Source organism: Ahaetulla prasina, chromosome 6, assembly GCF_028640845.1.
Source record: "Ahaetulla prasina isolate Xishuangbanna chromosome 6, ASM2864084v1, whole genome shotgun sequence".
Lineage (NCBI taxonomy): Eukaryota > Metazoa > Chordata > Lepidosauria > Squamata > Colubridae > Ahaetulla > Ahaetulla prasina.
In genome coordinates this window covers 77,450,530-77,468,004 of record NC_080544.1, presented here as the reverse complement: position 1 = coordinate 77,468,004, position 17,475 = coordinate 77,450,530, and the positions used below count along the sequence as shown (strand labels likewise).

The window sequence follows — 17,475 nt, the reverse complement described above, 5'->3', positions numbered from 1 at the left end:
ACTATACTTCTTCCCAGAAACGACGACGAGAGGAGCGCCGCGGACGCTCTGGCAACGGCGAAAAGCGCCCCCTTCCGCCCGGGAGGATTTCCCGTGTCTCTTTTCCTCTCAGGAGCCGCTTACCTGGCATGACCCTGCAAGTCACGGGGAGGGGGCGAGACGCAATCTGAAGTTGGGGACTTATGACGTAAGGAAAGGGGTTTAAAAGAAAATGTGTCGGCGAAAGGAAAAGAATTGGTGAGCTGAGCCGGGGCGATGAAGTAGCGGTGCAAGGTCCGTGATGAACACCATGTGTTCCAAGATTATACGAAGGATTTCCTGAATTTGAATTATCCTGCAAGCTCATGATCTCCATGAATGGGATCAAAGGGTCATCCTGATCAGGATAGCGTAGAGGACTCGCAAGCGCTACTTGGCTAGTCCCTGTGGCTGCTCCCAGCAAATAATTTTTAGGAGCCTAAGGCTCTTATAAGTGGAGGCAGCTACGTCATTTTGATTTGTCATAGACGATGATCCCAGACAGATTTCTAAACGTCGACCTGGAAGAGCCTCTGAATCCCTTCTTTCTTGCTCCACCCGACTTCCCAAAAATCCCTTACCAGTATTATAACATGCTTCTCTTTCGAGGTACAGACAGTTAAGTGTTGCTTTACAGACCAAGACTTGCACAACACTCCCTGCTTAAAAACTCCAGGTGGCAAAAAGTGGCCTTCCCAATTTTGCTTGTGTTGTCCCAAAATATCTTATTCTTGTCTCTACTTTTCAGCCTCTGGTGGCTCAACAGACTAAGCAGTCTGTTATTAACACAGCTGCTTGCAATTACTGCAAGTTCAAGTCCCACCAGGCCCAAGGTTGACTCAGCCTTCCATCCTTTATAAGGTAAGTAAAATGAGGACCCAGATTGATGGGGGCAATAAAAGTTGACTTTGTATATAATATACAAATGGATGAAGACTATTGCTTAACACAATGTAAGCTGCCCTGAGTCTTCGGAGAAGGGCGGGATATAAATTCAAATTTAAAAAAAAACTTTTATGATATACTATATGAATCCAGCCAGTGTGTAATTTAGCCAAGAAACAGTAGTTCAGCAATCTATTAATCATATTTAGACACCTTCCATCTCACTGATTTTGAGTGATTTTTTTTCAAAAATGAAAATGCCATAAAGTGACTTTGCATGGGGTGAACCCAATCTGTCACATACCTAGCCCTATTGAGTAGATTAGTGTATCAGGGGCCAGCAATTTGCAGAAGTAATGAGATCAGAAGCGAATAGATATAATTATTTTTATGACTATTATTGCTTGGTTGGATTGTGGCTCAGACATAAGCAACAACTTAATTTTGGCTGTGCTGCCACTCCCTTCTTTTCTCATTTCTTGTTGATCTAACATGGACAAGCCTTGGTTTCAACTTCTGGTTTCTGCAAAAGCAAATGTTATATTTTCTCAAGTAAATGTCCGGCTCTGGAGGGTGAGTTGTATATATGTTGCTGGTTAAATAACAGTTGAAACATCCTTTGAATTCCTTCTTAATTCTTAAGACTATTTTAATCGGATATTATTCAACTAGCTGGTTTTTCTTTGCTATGTACTAAAATCCTTTAAACATACAAGTAATATTTCACATGCAAAGCTGTGTTTTATCACTGTGTTGTGACTCTTTCCAAACACATAATTGTTGTAAATTGTCCATCAGCCTCATTCTCAAGAGCTGGAGCTTTAAGTTTCAAAATTATCAGCAGTGTATACAGCAAGGAATATTGTATATTTTATCATGCAAAATATATATCCAGAATATCAAATAATTACTTTCTACATAGCTTGTAATACAATATTATCTCTGTAAATATATTTATAGTGTGAATCTATATAATATGATTTATTTTATTCCAGCAGAGTTCCCATATCTTGACAAAGAGCAGGTGTAGTAGAATCATTAGATTGGTAACAGCACAGAATCTGTCAGTTTTTCTCTGTCAATTACAGTTCCATGTAACTGGCATATGAGATTATTCTATAGCTAGATGATGATCTCATGTAATTGGCATATGAGATTATTCTATAGCTAACTGTTGATCTCACTTTAAGGAGAAAATTCAAGAGGTTTGATGATTACATATGCGTTCCGGTGTAATAAAAGCTGAAAAAGAAATATATTCAAACATAAGTGAATGTTTTTAAAGCTGTGTCAGTGGTCTTCTTTCTAAATATGTGAAGGAGATCCTTTGAATGCATAATTAGAACATGTGATATTGTACTATCACTATTTGTTCTAATGAGATTATACATGAAAAATTCCTAGTAGATACTCACAGTCCTTGCAAATGTATTTAACAGATTAGAAACTTTGATGGAAATTAGGTAAAGATTGCAAATTACTGAGCCACAAATGCAGGAAGTTAACATAACATAACATCAGAGTTGGAAGGGACCTTGGAGGCCTTCTAGTCCAACCCCCTGCCCAGGCAGGAAACCCTATACCATCTCAGTCAGATGGTTATCCAACATTTTCTTAAAAATTTCCAGTGTTGGAGCATTCACAACTTCTGAAGGCAAGTCGTTCCACTTATTAATTGTTCTAACTGTCAGGAAATTTCTCCTTAGTTCTAAGTTGCTTCTTTCTTTGACCAGTTTCCACCCATTGCTTCTTGTTCTACCCTCAGGTGCTTTGGAGAACAGCCTGACTCTCTTCTTTGTGGCAGCCCCTGAGATATTGGAACACAGCTATCATGTCTCCCCTAGTCCTTCTTTTTGTTAAACTAGACATACCCAGTTCCTGCAACCGTTCTTCATATGTTTTATCCTCCAGTCCCCTAATCATCTTTGTTGCTCTTCTCTGCACTCTTTCTAGAGTCTCAACATCTTTTTTACATCGTGGAACCAAAACTGGTTGCAATATTCCAAGTGTGGCCTTACCAAGGCATTATAAAGTGGTACTAACACTTCACGTGATCTTGATTCTATCCCTCTGTTTATGCAGCCCAGAACTGTGTTGGCTTTTTTAACAGCTGCTGCACACTGCTGGCTCATATCTAAATGGTTATCCACTAGGACTCCAAGATCCCTCTCACAGGTACTACTATTGAGCAAGGTACCACATATACGGTACTGGTGCATTTTGTTTTTTGGCCTAAATGTAGAACCTTACTTTTTTCACTGTTGAATTTCATTTTGTTAGATAGCGCCCAATGTTCAAGTCTGTCAAGATCTTTCTGTAACTTGAGCCTATCTTCTGGAGTGTTGGCTATTCCTGCCAGCTTGGTGTCATCTGCAAATTTGATGAGTTCCCCATCTATCCCCTCGTCCAAGTCATTGATGAAGATGTTGAAGAGTACTGGGCCTAAAACAGAGCCTTGGGGTACTCCACTGCATACTTCCCTCCATGTGGATGTAGTTCCGTTGAGGACTACACGTTGAGTGCGGTTGGTCAGCCAGTTACGAATCCATCTGGTGGTGGTGCTGTCTAACCCACATTTTTCTACTTTATCTAGTAGTAGGTTATGGTCTACTTTATCAAATGCTTTACTGAAGTCCAAGTAAATTATATCGACAGCATTCCTCTGGTCTACTAATTTTGTCATTTTGTCAAAGAATGCGATAAGATTAGTCTGGCATGATCTGTTTTTGACAAACCCATGTTGGCTTTTGGTTATTACTTTGTTTGCTTCTAGGTGTTCAGTGATTCGTTGCTTGATTATCTTTTCCAGAATCTTCCCTGGTATTGAGGTCAGACTGATAGGTCTGTAGTTTCCTCGATCTGTTTTTTTCCCCTTTTTTGAAGATGGGAACTACATCAGCTCTTTTCCAGTCCTCTGGCAGCTCCTGTGCTCCAGGATCTTTGAAAGATATAGTTCAGTGGTTCTGAGATCACGCCTGCCAGTTCCTTCAGAACCTTGGGGTGTAATCCATCCGTCCTGGTGATTTGAACTCGTCTAGGGTAGACAGGTGTTCACTTACCATTTTCTTCCCTATTTTAACTTGTGTTTCTAATCTGTTTTTGTAGTGCTGTTTTGATAGGTTGGATTGTTTTTCCTTTTGTGTAAAGACAGATGCAAAATATGAGTTAAGTAGATCTGCTTTCTCCTGTTGCTTGTCATCTTCTTGCCACTTTCTCCCAGCAATGGGCCAATTGTTTCCTTGACTTTTTCTTGTTTTTAACATGTTGGAAGAAGCTTTTTTGTTATTTTTACTTTTGTCACTAGCCTTTGTTCATTGTGAGCCTTAGCTTTCCTCACTTCATCTTTACAGGCTCGGGCTATTTGCTGATATTCTGCCTTAGTTATTTGCCCCTCTTTCCACTTTTTATATTTGTCCTTTTTGTCTTTCAATTTGTCAGATAGTTCTTTATGCATCCATGCTGGTTTCTTTTGAGATCTACTATTTTTCTTCTTCATTGGTATTGTGTTAGACTGTGCTTTTATAATCTCACTTTTCAAAATTTCCCAAGCTTCTTGAGTTGTTTTCCCGAGGATTCTCATCCATTGAATCCTTCTCAAGCTCTCTCTAAGTTTATTGAAATTAGCTCTCTTAAAGTCCAAGACTCTAGTTTGACTTTGTTCTACTACTTGTATTTGCTTAATGTCGAATTCCAATATTGCGTGGTCACTTGCCCCCAAGGTTCCTGTAGCTTCAACACCTTCTATCATTTCATCTCTGTTAGTGAGAATTAAGTCCAATATGGCTGATCCCCTTGTCGCCTTCTCTATTTTTTGGGAAACAAAGTTGTCTGCTAGGTTTGTTAGGAACCTGTTGGATCTTCCACTTGGTGCAGAGTTTGTTTCCCAGTTGATGTCAGGGTAGTTAAAATCCCCCATTACTACTGTGATGTGCTTCCTACATACCTTAGTTAGCTGACTAGCAAAAAGTTCATCTACTTCCTCTGTTTGGTTGGGTGGCCTATAGTATAGACCTATGGCAATATCGTTTTTCACCCCTTTTATATTGACCCAAATACATTCAAGTTGAACCTTGGTAAAGAAACACACCTAGCCACAAATTCACTTAGGTGATCTTAAATATGGCAAAAATTTAATTTTAACTCTCCATCAAGAAATGAAATACATAATCCCTTTCTTTGGGTTGACAATGCAAATATTTACAGTACTAGGAAATGAAGAGTTGCTTTCCACAACAATAAAATGAATACAGCTATCTTATGAATTCTTTGATAGAGCATTTTTATTCAAAGCATTTTAATTTAGATAAATGGAACAGAAGAGAAAAAAGTTCCTGCTGAAATGCAGTATTGTTGCAAATGGACCTGACTTTTTTATTTTAACTACTGCTAATCGCTTTTTCAGCTTGCTTCTCACATTTCAAAGAAGGGTAATGCCAGGATTGTCTGTTCTCAGTGAAGCCATAAAGTTTCCGCAAGGCCACACGAGCAGCCTCTTCTTCAGCAGCCAATATTGTTTCACCAGTACCTTCAGCTAGAAGCTTCTTATCACTGAAAAGAGAAGAAACACCTTTATGAAGTCTATGATTATGCAACTGATCAATCAGATTAGGCAACATAGTCTGTTTATCTAATAACTTAAGAGAAAGCCTTAGTATAAAGGGTACATACCCTCTTTGTAAATCAAATACTGAAAAACTGGTGGTTAAATTCTGTATAAAATTTGGTATAAAATTATCTCAACAAGCATGAAATAATACTGTAAAAAACAATTTTAGTTTATTATTACTATGTATAAACTGATTTTGAAACTATCCTGCATTTCTTTTACGAAATCTATATGCTACCTTTAATAGTAGATTAATCTGTAGTAATTGTATGCAATATATTGAAATGAAAATTAATAAATGATGAAATATTAGGTCCTGATTTTGCTCCTAGAAAACAATAAAAAATATTAAGAAAGGTGGTCTGGATTTTACAGGGAAAAAACAAAAATCAGTTAATTAATCTCTTCATTTCCTGACAGTATCAATATTCTTTGTCCCACTACCAACAATATAAAGCAATTAACTTCCTTGAATTAATGTGTGCTTATAACTCATACTGTGCAATAAAAAATTACAAAACACAAGCAATTGTCCATGCACAAAGTAGATCTGAATTTGTAAAATTACTCCACCATTCAGGCAAAAATGATCAAGAATAATCCATAAAAAGCAATATAAAAAGACAATCCTAAAATAAAAACAAGATAAAGATTAAATTAAAGTCTCCAGTCTTTTAAAGCTCAAAACCCATAGAAGTAGCTCAGAAGCAATTTTAGTGAGCTTAACAAGAGCAAGTTACGACACTATTATTTCTGAACCATACTGCAAAGTCATCACTCCTGAAATAGACTGAAGAATGCCAGAAACATGTCTCTTCCTGTTAGAAATCACTCTTTATCTTGTAGAGATGTAAGCTGGCAGTGGAACAATGAATAGCACTTATTCTTTAGCGGACAGAAACCAACAAAAATATATAACTCTTTACAAGCTATGATATACACTGCAAATAACTGGTAATACGAAAAGCTAGTTTAGATTTTATAATCACTTATATGAAGTGGAATTGGAATTCTAAACCCTGTAGGATCAACATGCCAAGGCAACCTGAATGCAGGATGTTTATCAGTGGCCAACCAGTTCTTCTCCTGATGTTATACTGTATTACTTGGAGGCATTCTGCTCCCTATCAATGGACACTAACTAAACTGCCTAAGTTTATGCATGTTTTATTTTCTACATGAAATTCCATTCAAGCATATGTATGAAATATATATATATAACTGGTAAGACAGGGGTCCACCTTCAGTACATAGTAGCAAGCCTAAATCATCCTGAAATCTTACTAACCAGTATAACCCTACAAAGAACAAGGGTAAAGCAGTGGTAGCTCCTGACTGCCTGGTTAGCCTTGGTTCTGGAGCACTTATATTCCTCTTGGCCAGTTCTTCCAGCAGCAAGCCCATGGGGTTTACAACAGTCCACATCTCAAACAGTTCCTTTCCTATCAACTGAGGGATGAAGAAGTCCTGTAAACAAATATTAAAAAGACAATATTCTTTGAGTTACTTAAAAATAATAGCAATAATCGTGATTGAGATAGCCAATACAGATAGACCTCAATTTGCAAACATTTAGGAACTGTTCAAAGTTATAACAGCACTGAAAAGAATGACTTACAACTGGTCCTTGCACTTATAACCATCACAGCAAGTGATCAAAATTTGGGCAGTTGGAAACTGGCAAGTATTTATGATGGTCACATGATCCTTGGATCATGCGATGGCCATCTTCTCTTTTCCCAGCCAGCTTCTGACAAGCACAGTCAATGGGGGAAGCCTGATTTGTTTAATGACTATATGAGTCTCTTAACAACTACATTGACTCATTTAAAAACCATGGCAAAAAAGACCACAAAATTAGGTCTGACTCATTTAAGAACAACCTCGGTTAGCAACAGAAATTCTGATCCCAATTATTGTCATAATTTGAGAACTACCTATATATCGTTCTTTCAAATAGAACTCTTATTTACTAGGGTATATTTTTATAATGCTTAGTTATTACTGCATTATAACACTACAAATCTACTTTCAAGCATTGAGATAATTTTTATTAACTAACAAAATGGTGGAAGTAGGCACATTGCAAAATAGCTTGGGAGACAAGGAAAGCCATGACACCATGTTTAATTTTAACAAAATAATCAAAATTAAGTGAAATTAAGCACTAAGGAAGTCTATAGGCCAGTGTTGGCAAAACCTTTTGGGACTAAGTGCCAAAACGGGACCGTGAGCATGGGGGAGCACAAGAAGCCGGAAAAGCAGCTCCCCGGCGCACAAGCGCAGGAATGCTGGAAACCGGAAGAGCAGTGCCTGGTCACCTGGTCTTCCAGTTTCTGGCGCACATGCGCACATGAAGATCAGCTGGCCAGCGCGCATGCGCCAGAAACCAGAAGCTCAGCTATAGGTTTCCCATCATGACTATAAGCTATGTCAAATATAAATTTTCTGAAATCATCTTCCATAAAGTCAACTTGCCTGAAGGAAAATTACATAAAATAACATTTCTTAACTAACTAACTAACTACTAACTAACCACCATGAGATATTTTATGAGGCTTACATTATTTATCCTTATAGAGCAGTAAGGGCACTGTTTGTCTAAAATAAATGCTTCCACAGCCTCGATGGACTAAAATTCTGGCAGTATAGCTGGATCTCTACATGTAATTTTCCAGTACTTTCCCCAAGTCTTTAATATCATTTTGCACATTAGGAAGAAATATTTTTTTTAATTCTCCTAATATGTGTCCTGCTAATGTAATTTGTAAATTTGTATCAGAATATTGCATCCATGCAAATCTTGTGTTAAAAAAAGTCTGGATCACCAATTTCAATTGTAACTTACCCTGACAAAGATCTCTGTCCTTTGAGAGCTATTACCCTGAAGCAAAGCTCCTATTACCGCAAAAAAAGTCTGCTGCAGCACTTTAGGTGGCACGGGAAATTCTGCACAAAGTGTCAAGTCTTGCAAAGATAGATTTCTAGCAATGTAGGATACTATTTCTTCACTGGTGAGATAGTTAACAAGTGCTTCAATGCCAGCAGGTGGCATTTTTGGGAAGGCTTCTTCAAAGCACTGTGTGAGGTAAGAGTGTGTAAAGGAAGCTCCCTGTAAAGAAAGTTCCTGATTGTCCTTAAGATTAAGAGCAAGATTCTCTTTTTCTAGTCCAAGTTCTTGGCGTTTAGATTCTTCATTTTTTATATAACAAGAATTAACAAATGCAGTTTTGAGTTGTTCGAGTGGGAATGTCTCATGTATCCGGTGGCCAAAAGCTACTATTTCTGCATGATAATCCCAGTTAGGCTTCTCAGACCTACGTAAAAAGAGAACAGAAATAGAGAAGCAAATATATAAAAAACAGCCTAGTCAATACAGATTTCATGGTGAGACTAAGGCTATCAAGTGTTTTATTCCAACTACTGTACCCTTAAAACCATTATTGGAATTCTGGTTGTATATATTCAGTTTGAAAATCTTCATTGTGGGAATCAAAGATATGTCGTGGAAAAGACAATTTCAGAGCCCAAACTGATTATTGTGAGCTTACTGTATTTACTGTATTTCAAGAACAGAAACTTCTATATATTTCATTTCTTTGAGTCATGTATTTTCCAGAGGTTTATAAAAGAACTTGCAGGTATGAAACATGGAAATGAAAGTCTTTACATCTTGTGTCACAATACTATAGTATTTTTGTTAATTAATATCATTTACTTCAAATTTTCTTATCCCAATAGAACAGGCTAAGAAAACTAAAAATGGTTTTTCTAGTCAGCAATATTATATTGTTTATTCCTGAAAAATCAGATATATGAATAATTCAATCTTCCACAGATTAATTTAGACTCTGCAAAGCATATATAAGTAAAACAACATGTTAATATACTGGTAAAGACAGTTAATCTAATCTAAATATATTTATCAAGATAAAAATAAATAAACCTAGTGTAAATTGTATTTTTGTTAAAGTTATATCCCATTTTCCCCTAAGACCTCAAAATAGTTTTCATGAATATCTTTCTGTATTTTATTCCTATATAATTTCTGTGAAGTAGGATTGGTTGAGGAAAAAAAGCAGTTAAGTTAATTAAATGATAAAATGACCTCTAAAAACTCAACCTGCAGCAACAGTCTTCTTAAAAAATTTACATCCGTATTTTTTATTTATTTATTTATTTATTTATTTATTTATTTATTTATTTATTTATTTATTCATTCATTCATTCATTCATTCATTCATTCATATTTATATACCGCCCTTCTCCGAAGACTCAGGGCAGTTTACAGCCAGAATAAAACACATACACAAAAGTTAAAATACAATATCTTTAAAAAATCTAATTCCATTGGCCGAAAATTTAAAAATAATAGGATAAAATTATAAAAAACAACCCCGATTAAAACCCCATTAAAATTGCCATTAGGCCAGCCCTGCTCGATGAAAAAGAAAAGTCTTGAGCTCGCGCTTAAAGGTCCGGAGATCGGGGAGTACGCGTAGCCCCACAGGTAGTTCATTCCACAGGGCAGGTGCCCCCACAGAGAGTGCTCTTCCCCTGGGAGCCGCCAGCCGACATTGTTTGGCTGACGGCACCCTAAGGAGGCCCTCCCTGTGAGAGCGCACAGGTCGGTGGGAGGCTATTGGTGGCAGTAGGCGGTCCCGTAAGTATCTATGAGACAAAGATGTCAGATACATCCATAATACTCCAAATTAACATTCAGGTACTGACTTGAATGCTTGTGTCTGAACTGTGGTGCTGGAGAAACTTTTTAAGCATATTTCAGATTGCAATGAGAATAAATACTAGATAAAGAAAAAACACTGTTTAGTGGAATTCCACTGTTTAGTCAAATAACTAATAATGAATTTTCTAAAATAAATTTACAGACACTTCTAAAGTTGTTTTCACTTTGTCATTAATCTACTGAGTAGATTAATTCGGGGGGGGGGGGAGGACACCAATAGAATCAGGCTGCAGCATAGCAAAAGTGAAGGGGGGTCTGAATACTTTCTGAATGTACTGTATATGCTAGGGAGGTTATGAATTGATAACTATCATTTGTGTATCATAATCCTCATTCCCCCTTCATGGATTACTGCCTTGTCGTGGCGAAGAGCTTGCATAGCTCAATGAAGCTATGAGCTATGCCGTGCAGGGAACCCAAGACAGACAGATCATAGCAATTCTGACAAAACGTGATCCACTGAAGAAGGAAATGGCAACTCACTCCAGTATCTTTGCCATGAAAACCCCATGGACAGTACAAAAAGGAAAAAAGATATGACGCCAGAAGATGAGCCCCTCAGGTCGGAAGGTGTCCAATATGCTACTGGGGAAGAGTGGAGGGCTAGTACTAGTAGTGCTACAAAGAGCAAAGCAACTGGGCCAAAGCCGAAAGGAAACTCAGCTGTGGATGTATCTGGTAGTGAAAGGAAAGTCCGATGCTATAAAGATTTTTTTCTCCATAGGAACCTGGAATGTAAGATCCATGAATCAAGGTAAGCTAGACATGGTCAAGCATGAGATGACAAGAATGAACATCGACATCTTAGGAATCAGCGAACTAAAATGGACAGGAATGGGTGAATTTAATTCAGATGCCCATCAGGTATACTACTGCGGGCAAGAATCCCTCAGAAGAAATGGAGTAGCCTTCATAATCAATAAAAGAGTAGGAAAAGCAATACTGGGATACAACCCCCAAAATGACAGAATGAACTCAGTTCGAATCCAAGGCAAACCATTCAATATCACCGTAGTCTGTCAAGATAATACGATGGTCATAGCAAACTCTCTTTTCCAACAACCCAAGAGACGACTCTGCACATGGACATCACCAGACGGTCAACACAGAAATCAGATTGACTGTGCTCTGCAGCCAAAGATGGAGAAGCTCTATACCAGCAGTTCTCAACCTGAGGGTCGGGACCCCTTTGGGGGTCGAATGACGATTTGCCAGGGGTCACCTAAAACCATCGGAAATATGGGAAGTATACTTGCGAGTTGAAGAATCATGCTCCAATGGTTGACTCCACAAGCCAGCTGCAGGCTCTTCAAATCGCTAGCCGAATTCGGCTTCAGGCGCGATGAATTAAAAAAGAGAGAAATCTTTGCTCTGATGTCTCCCTCTAAAGCCAGCTGCAATCACTCCCAATCACTAGCCTAATCTGGCTTCAGGCACTATAAACTTAATAGGGGAGGAGTCTCCGCTTTAATGTCTCCGTCCTCAAGGCAATCGCAAGCAGTTCAGATCACTAGCCAATACGGCTTCAGGCATGATAAATTCAAAACGAAAATAATTTTATGGTTGGGGTTGCCACATTGTGGGGAATTGTATTAAAGGGGTTGCCACATCGTGGGGAATTGTATTAAAGGGGTCGCAGCACTATAAAGGTTGAGAACCACTGCTCTATACAGTCAGTAAAAACAAGACCAGGAGCTGACTGTGGCTCAGATCATGAGCTTCTCCTTGCAAAATTTAGGCTTAAATTGAAGAAAATAGGGGAAAACCCCAGGCCACTCAGGTATGAACTAAATCATATCCCTGATGAATATACAGTAGAGATGACAAATAGATTTAATGAATTAGATCTGATAGACAGAGTGCCTAAAGAACTATGGACGCATAGTTCGTAACATTGTACAAGAGGTAACAACTAAAACCATCCCAAAGAAAAAGAAACGCAAGAAAGCAAAATGGCTGTCTGAGGAAGTTTTGCAAATAGCTGAGGAAAGAAAGGAAGTGAAAGTCAGGGGAGAAAGAGAAAGATACACCTAGTTAAATGCAGAATTCCAGAGAATAGCTAGAAGAGATAAGAATACATTCTTAAATGAACAGTGCAAAGAAATAGAAGAAAACAATAGAATAGGGAGGACCAGAGATCTCTTCAAGAGAATTGGAGATATGAAGGGAATGTTTCATGTAAAGATGGGCATGATAAAGGACCAAGTGGCAGGGATGTAACAGAGGCAGAAGAGATTAAGAAGAGATGGCAAAATTACACAAAAGTACTATACAAGAACAAGCTTAACATCCCTGATAACCACAATGGGGTGGTCACTAACCTTGAGCCAGACATCCTAGAATGTGAAGTCAAATGGGCCTTAGGAAATCTGAGCAACAACAAAGCTAGTGGAGGAGACAGTATTCCAGCTGAGCTATTCAAAATCTTAAAAGACAATGCAGTAAAAGTGCTACATCCAATTTGCCAGCAAATTTGGAAACCTCAACAATGGCCACAGGATTGGAAAAGGTCAATTTACATTCCAATTCCAAAGAAAGGCAATGCCAAGGAATGTTCAAACTATCACACCATTGCACTCATTTCACATGCTAGTAAGGTTATGCTTAAAATCCTACAAGCTAGGCTCCAGCAATATGTGGATCGAGAACTATCAGAAGTACAGGCAGGATTTTGAAGAGGCAGAGGAACTAGAGATCAAATTGCCAACATACGCTGGATCATGGAGAAAGCTAGGGAGTTCCAGAAAAACATCTACTTCTGCTTCATTGACTATGCTAAAGTCTTTGATTGTGTGGATCATAACAAATTGTGGCAAGTTCTTAAAGAGATGGGCGTACCAGACCATCTTATTTGTCTCTTGAGAAACCTGTATGCGGGTCAAGAAACAACAGTGAGAACTGGACATGGAACCACTGATTGGTTCAAAATTGGGAAACGACTCTGGCAAGGCTGTATACTATCGCCCTGCCTATTTAACTTATATGCAGAGTACATCATGAGAAAGGCGGGGCTGGATGAATCAAAAGATGGAATTAAGATTGCTGGGAGAAATATCAACCTCAGATATGCAGATGATACCACTCTAATGGCAGAAAGCGAAGTGGAACTAAAAAGCCTCTTGATGCAGGTAAAGGAGAAGAGTGCAAAAGTTGGCTTGAAACTCAACATTAAGAAAACTAAAATCATGGCATCTGTCCCTTTCAATTCCTGTCAGATAGATGGGGAAGAAATGGAGGTAGTGACAGATTTTATTTTCCTGGGCTCCAAGATCACCGCAGATGGGGACTGTAGCCAAGAAATTAAAAGACGCTTGCTCCTGGGGAGGAAAGCTATGGCAAATCTAGACAGCATACTAACAAGCAGAGACATCACCCTGCCAACAAAAGTGTATATAGTCAAGGCTATGGTTTTCCAGTTGCAGTGTATGGCTGTGAAAGTTGGACCATAAGAAAGGCTGAGCGCCAAAGAATTGAGGCCTTTGAACTCTGGTGCTGGAGAAAACTCCTGCGAGTCCCTTGGACCGCAAGGCGAACAAACAAGTCAGTCCTAGAGGAGATCAACCGTGACTTCTCTTTAGAAGGCCAGATCCTGAAGATAAAACTGAAATACTTTGGCCACCTAATGAGAAAGAAGGACTCACTGGAGAAGAGCCTAATGCGTGCAAAGATTGAGGGCAAAAGAAGAAGGGGACGACAGAGAGCGAGGTGGTTGGATGGAGTCACTAAAGCAGTAGGCGTGAGCTTAAATGGACTCCAGAGGATGGTAGAGGATAGGAAGGCCTGGGGGAATGTTGTCCCTGGCGTTGCGATGGGTCGGACACGACTTCATAACTAACAACAACAAATCCTCATTCAAAAACATGTAGAAATTACTGAAGATTATTGAATTACTAAAGAACTGAAATCGTCATGAAGCACTTGTTCAAAGATTGGTTTTACTTTGTGTTTAATCTTGTTGCTGTTATTTAGACTTTAAATAGGAAGAACATGGAAACCTCATGTCAAATTCTTATGTTCGAAACAGTTTTTCCCTTTTCCACTTTTTTTCTTTAAAAAAGATTGCCAGGCTAAATCACAGCCACCCTCAACTGTGTATTTGCTTGTATGCCCACAAACCCAGAGGCTTTTTAAACTTGACAAATTCCTTGTGTGTCCAATCACACTTGGCCAATAAAAATTCTATTCTATTCTATTCTGAGTGACATTCAACTCCCAGAATTCCCCAACCAGAATTGAAGTCCATTTATCTTAAAAGTTACCTTTGAAAACCACTAGTTTAGGTAAAGCCTCCATTTACTTTTCTGGTGCTCACCTTCCTGCAAACTGGATACACTCTGGAGCAGGGCTCTCCAACCGTGGCAACTTTAAGACGTGTGGACTTCAACTCCCAGGATTCCTCAGGCAGTTTTGCTGGCTGAGGAATTCTGGGAGTTGAAGTCCACACGTCTTAAAGTTGCCATGGTTGGAGAGCCCAGCTCTGGAGGATGCCTGCCTCTCGGCCTCCTGCTTTCTCTCCCAAGCAGCATAAGCAGCCCCTGCAGCAGCCCGAGTCGAACTGGAACTTCTTCAGGCCTTGAGACTGCAAGCTCTGGCCAAAGCTTAAGAAATGTTGCAAAGAAAAGAAGCGCTAAACCTGCATCTAATCCCGTGAGCCTCTCCCACCCGAGACCCTCTTACCGGCGCCTGGGGGGCTCCAGCAAACGCTGCTGCTCCAGGTAAGCTTGGAGCCAGAGCTTTTTGTTTCGGCGCGGCTGAGAACGAAGCAGGGCGGCTCCGTTCGTCACCGCGAACAGTCGCTGAGAAGTCTCGAGAAGCAGCGAGCGTAGGAGCATCGACGCCATCGTGCCTGGGGAACCTTGATTTAGCGCCGGCTGGAAACTCGTGTCACTTCCTTTCTGGTCCGGCTGAGTTCCGGCCTCAGGGGGGACTTCTAGCGAATGAAACTTGGAGCTGCTATAAGCGTGGCCGGTTCAAAAAGGTGAATCACAACTCGATCGCAGTTCTGCGACGCGGTCGAATGCCAAATGCGCCGAAGGTCTTACACTCAGGTTTATAAACTTTCCGCAATTACTAAGAGCTGCGTGCAAATATCTACTTACCGGGCTATTATCTGTACTGTAGCCAAAAGTACAAACGGCTACTTTATTTTCAACATTATGAGAATGTAAAAAGCGTGACAGTGGGGGAGCTACTGAGGGGATGATGATGATGCTTTATTTATTTATTTAAGAGATTTTCAATAAAGTTTTCAAATAGTAACAAATTTGTCTGATCTCTAAAACCTAAGCAGATTATGTTGACTAATGTATTCAAGGGCTGTAGGCTAGACTGGAAAAAAAAGCAAAAACCAACCTTTTACTGTATATATATTTTGCCAAAGAAACCTGCATGTTTACATTTAAGTAATCAGAATAAATTTCTGCTTCCATTCTTCATCTACCACAAGCACCCGGGCTACAGAATATATAAGATACAAGAGACGTTCAGACAGAACTATAGCAAGCATGTATTGAAGCCAAATTTAAAACAAAGACATTATTGTATAAAAGTTCAAATCTTGTTGCTGTTATTTAGACTTTAAATAGGAAGAACAGGGAAACCTCATGTCAAATTCTTATGTTCGAAACAGTTTTTCCCTTTTCCACTTTTTTAAAAAAAAAAAGATTGCCAGGCTAAGTCACAGCGATCCTCAACTGTGTATTTGCTTGTATGCCCACAAACCCAGAGGCTTTTTAAACTTGACAAATTCCTTGTGTGTCCAATCACACTTGGCCAATAAAAATTCTATTCTATTCTATTCTATTCTGAGTGACATTCAACTCCCAGAATTCCCCAACCAGAATTGAAGTCCGTTTATCTTAAAAGTTACCTTTGAAAACCACTAGTTTAGGTAAAGCCTCCATTTACTTTTCTGGTGCTCATCTTCCTGCAAACTGGATACACTCTGGAGCAGGGCTCTCCAACCGTGGCAACTTTTAAGACGTGTGGACTTCAACTCCCAGAATTCCTCAGGCAGCTTTGCTGGCTGAGGAATTCTGGGAGTTGAAGTCCACACGTCTTAAAGTTGCCAAGGTTGGAGAGCCCAGCTCTGGAGGATGCCTGCCTCTCGGCCTCCTGCTTTCTCTCCCAAGCAGCATAAGCAGCCCCTGCAGCAGCCCGAGTCGAACTGGAACTTCTTCAGGCCTTGAGACTGCAAGCTCTGGCCAAAGCTTAAGAAATGTTGCAAAGAAAAGAAGCGCTAAACCTGCATCTAATCCCGTGAGCCTCTCCCACCCGAGACCCTCTTACCGGCGCCTGGGGGGCTCCAGCAAACGCTGCTGTTCCAGGTAAGCTTGGAGCCAGAGCTTTTTGTTTCGGCGCGGCTGAGAACGAAGCAGGGCGGCTCCGTTCGCCACCGCGAACAGTCGCTGAGAAGTCTCGAGAAGCAGCGAGCGTAGGAGCATCGACGCCATCGTACCTGGGGAACCTTGATTTAGCGCCGGCTGGAAACTCGTGTCACTTCCTTTCTGGTCCGGCTGAGTTCCGGCCTCAGAGGGGACTTCTAGCGAATGAAACTTGGAGCTGCTATAAGCGTGGCCGGTTCAAAAAGGTGAATCACAACTCGATCGCAGTTCTGCGACGCGGTCGAATGCCAAATGCGCCGAAGGTCTTACACTCAGGTTTATAAACTTTCCGCAATTACTAAGAGCTGCGTGTAAATATCTACTTACCGGGCTATTATCTGTACTGTAGCCAAAAGTACAAACGGCTACTTTATTTTCAACATTATGAGAATGTAAAAAGCGTGACAGTGGGGGAGCTACTGAGGGGATGATGATGATGCTTTATTTATTTATTTAAGAGATTTTCAATAAAGTTTTCAAATAGTAACAAATTTGTCTGATCTCTAAAACCTAAGCAGATTATGTTGACTAATGTATTCAAGGGCTGTAGGCTAGACTGGAAAAAAAAGCAAAAACCAACCTTTTACTGTATATATATTTTGCCAAAGAAACCTGCATGTTTACATTTAAGTAATCAGAATAAATTTCTGCTTCCATTCTTCATCTACCACAAGCACCGGGCTACAGAATATATAAGATACAAGAGACGTTCAGACAGAACTATAGCAAGCATGTATTGAAGCCAAATTTAAAACAAAGACATTATTGTATAAAAGTTCAAAACCTGCTGCAAGATTAAAACCTAAACACTTTATAAAGTACCGTTTTGCTCCCTC

At 39.6% G+C, this 17,475-nt stretch overlaps 1 protein-coding gene and 1 long non-coding RNA gene across 3 annotated transcripts; one reads left to right on the top strand and one right to left on the bottom strand.

Moving 5' to 3' along the window:
• The first annotated feature begins 158 nt into the window (after positions 1–158).
• Positions 159–5,402, top strand: LOC131200375 (uncharacterized). Its single transcript, XR_009155601.1, has 3 exons — positions 159–273; positions 767–879; positions 5,306–5,402. It is a non-coding gene; the product is annotated as an uncharacterized LOC131200375 (long non-coding RNA).
• Positions 4,991–17,053, bottom strand: MRPL44 (mitochondrial ribosomal protein L44). Of its 2 annotated transcripts, none has more exons than XM_058187024.1 (4): positions 16,545–17,053; positions 8,358–8,826; positions 6,798–6,976; positions 4,991–5,451 (listed from the first exon to the last, which is right to left on the bottom strand). In XM_058187024.1, exons 1-4 carry the CDS (start codon positions 16,706–16,708, stop codon positions 5,280–5,282), a joined length of 984 nt encoding a protein of 327 aa, XP_058043007.1. In that variant the 5' UTR covers positions 16,709–17,053; the 3' UTR covers positions 4,991–5,279. The 2 variants fall into 2 exon arrangements, with proteins under 2 accessions (XP_058043007.1, XP_058043005.1); XM_058187022.1 differs by lacking the exon at positions 16,545–17,053 and adding an exon at positions 14,934–15,391 and having other exon boundaries at positions 4,993–5,451.
• Positions 17,054–17,475: the final 422 nt, after the last annotated feature.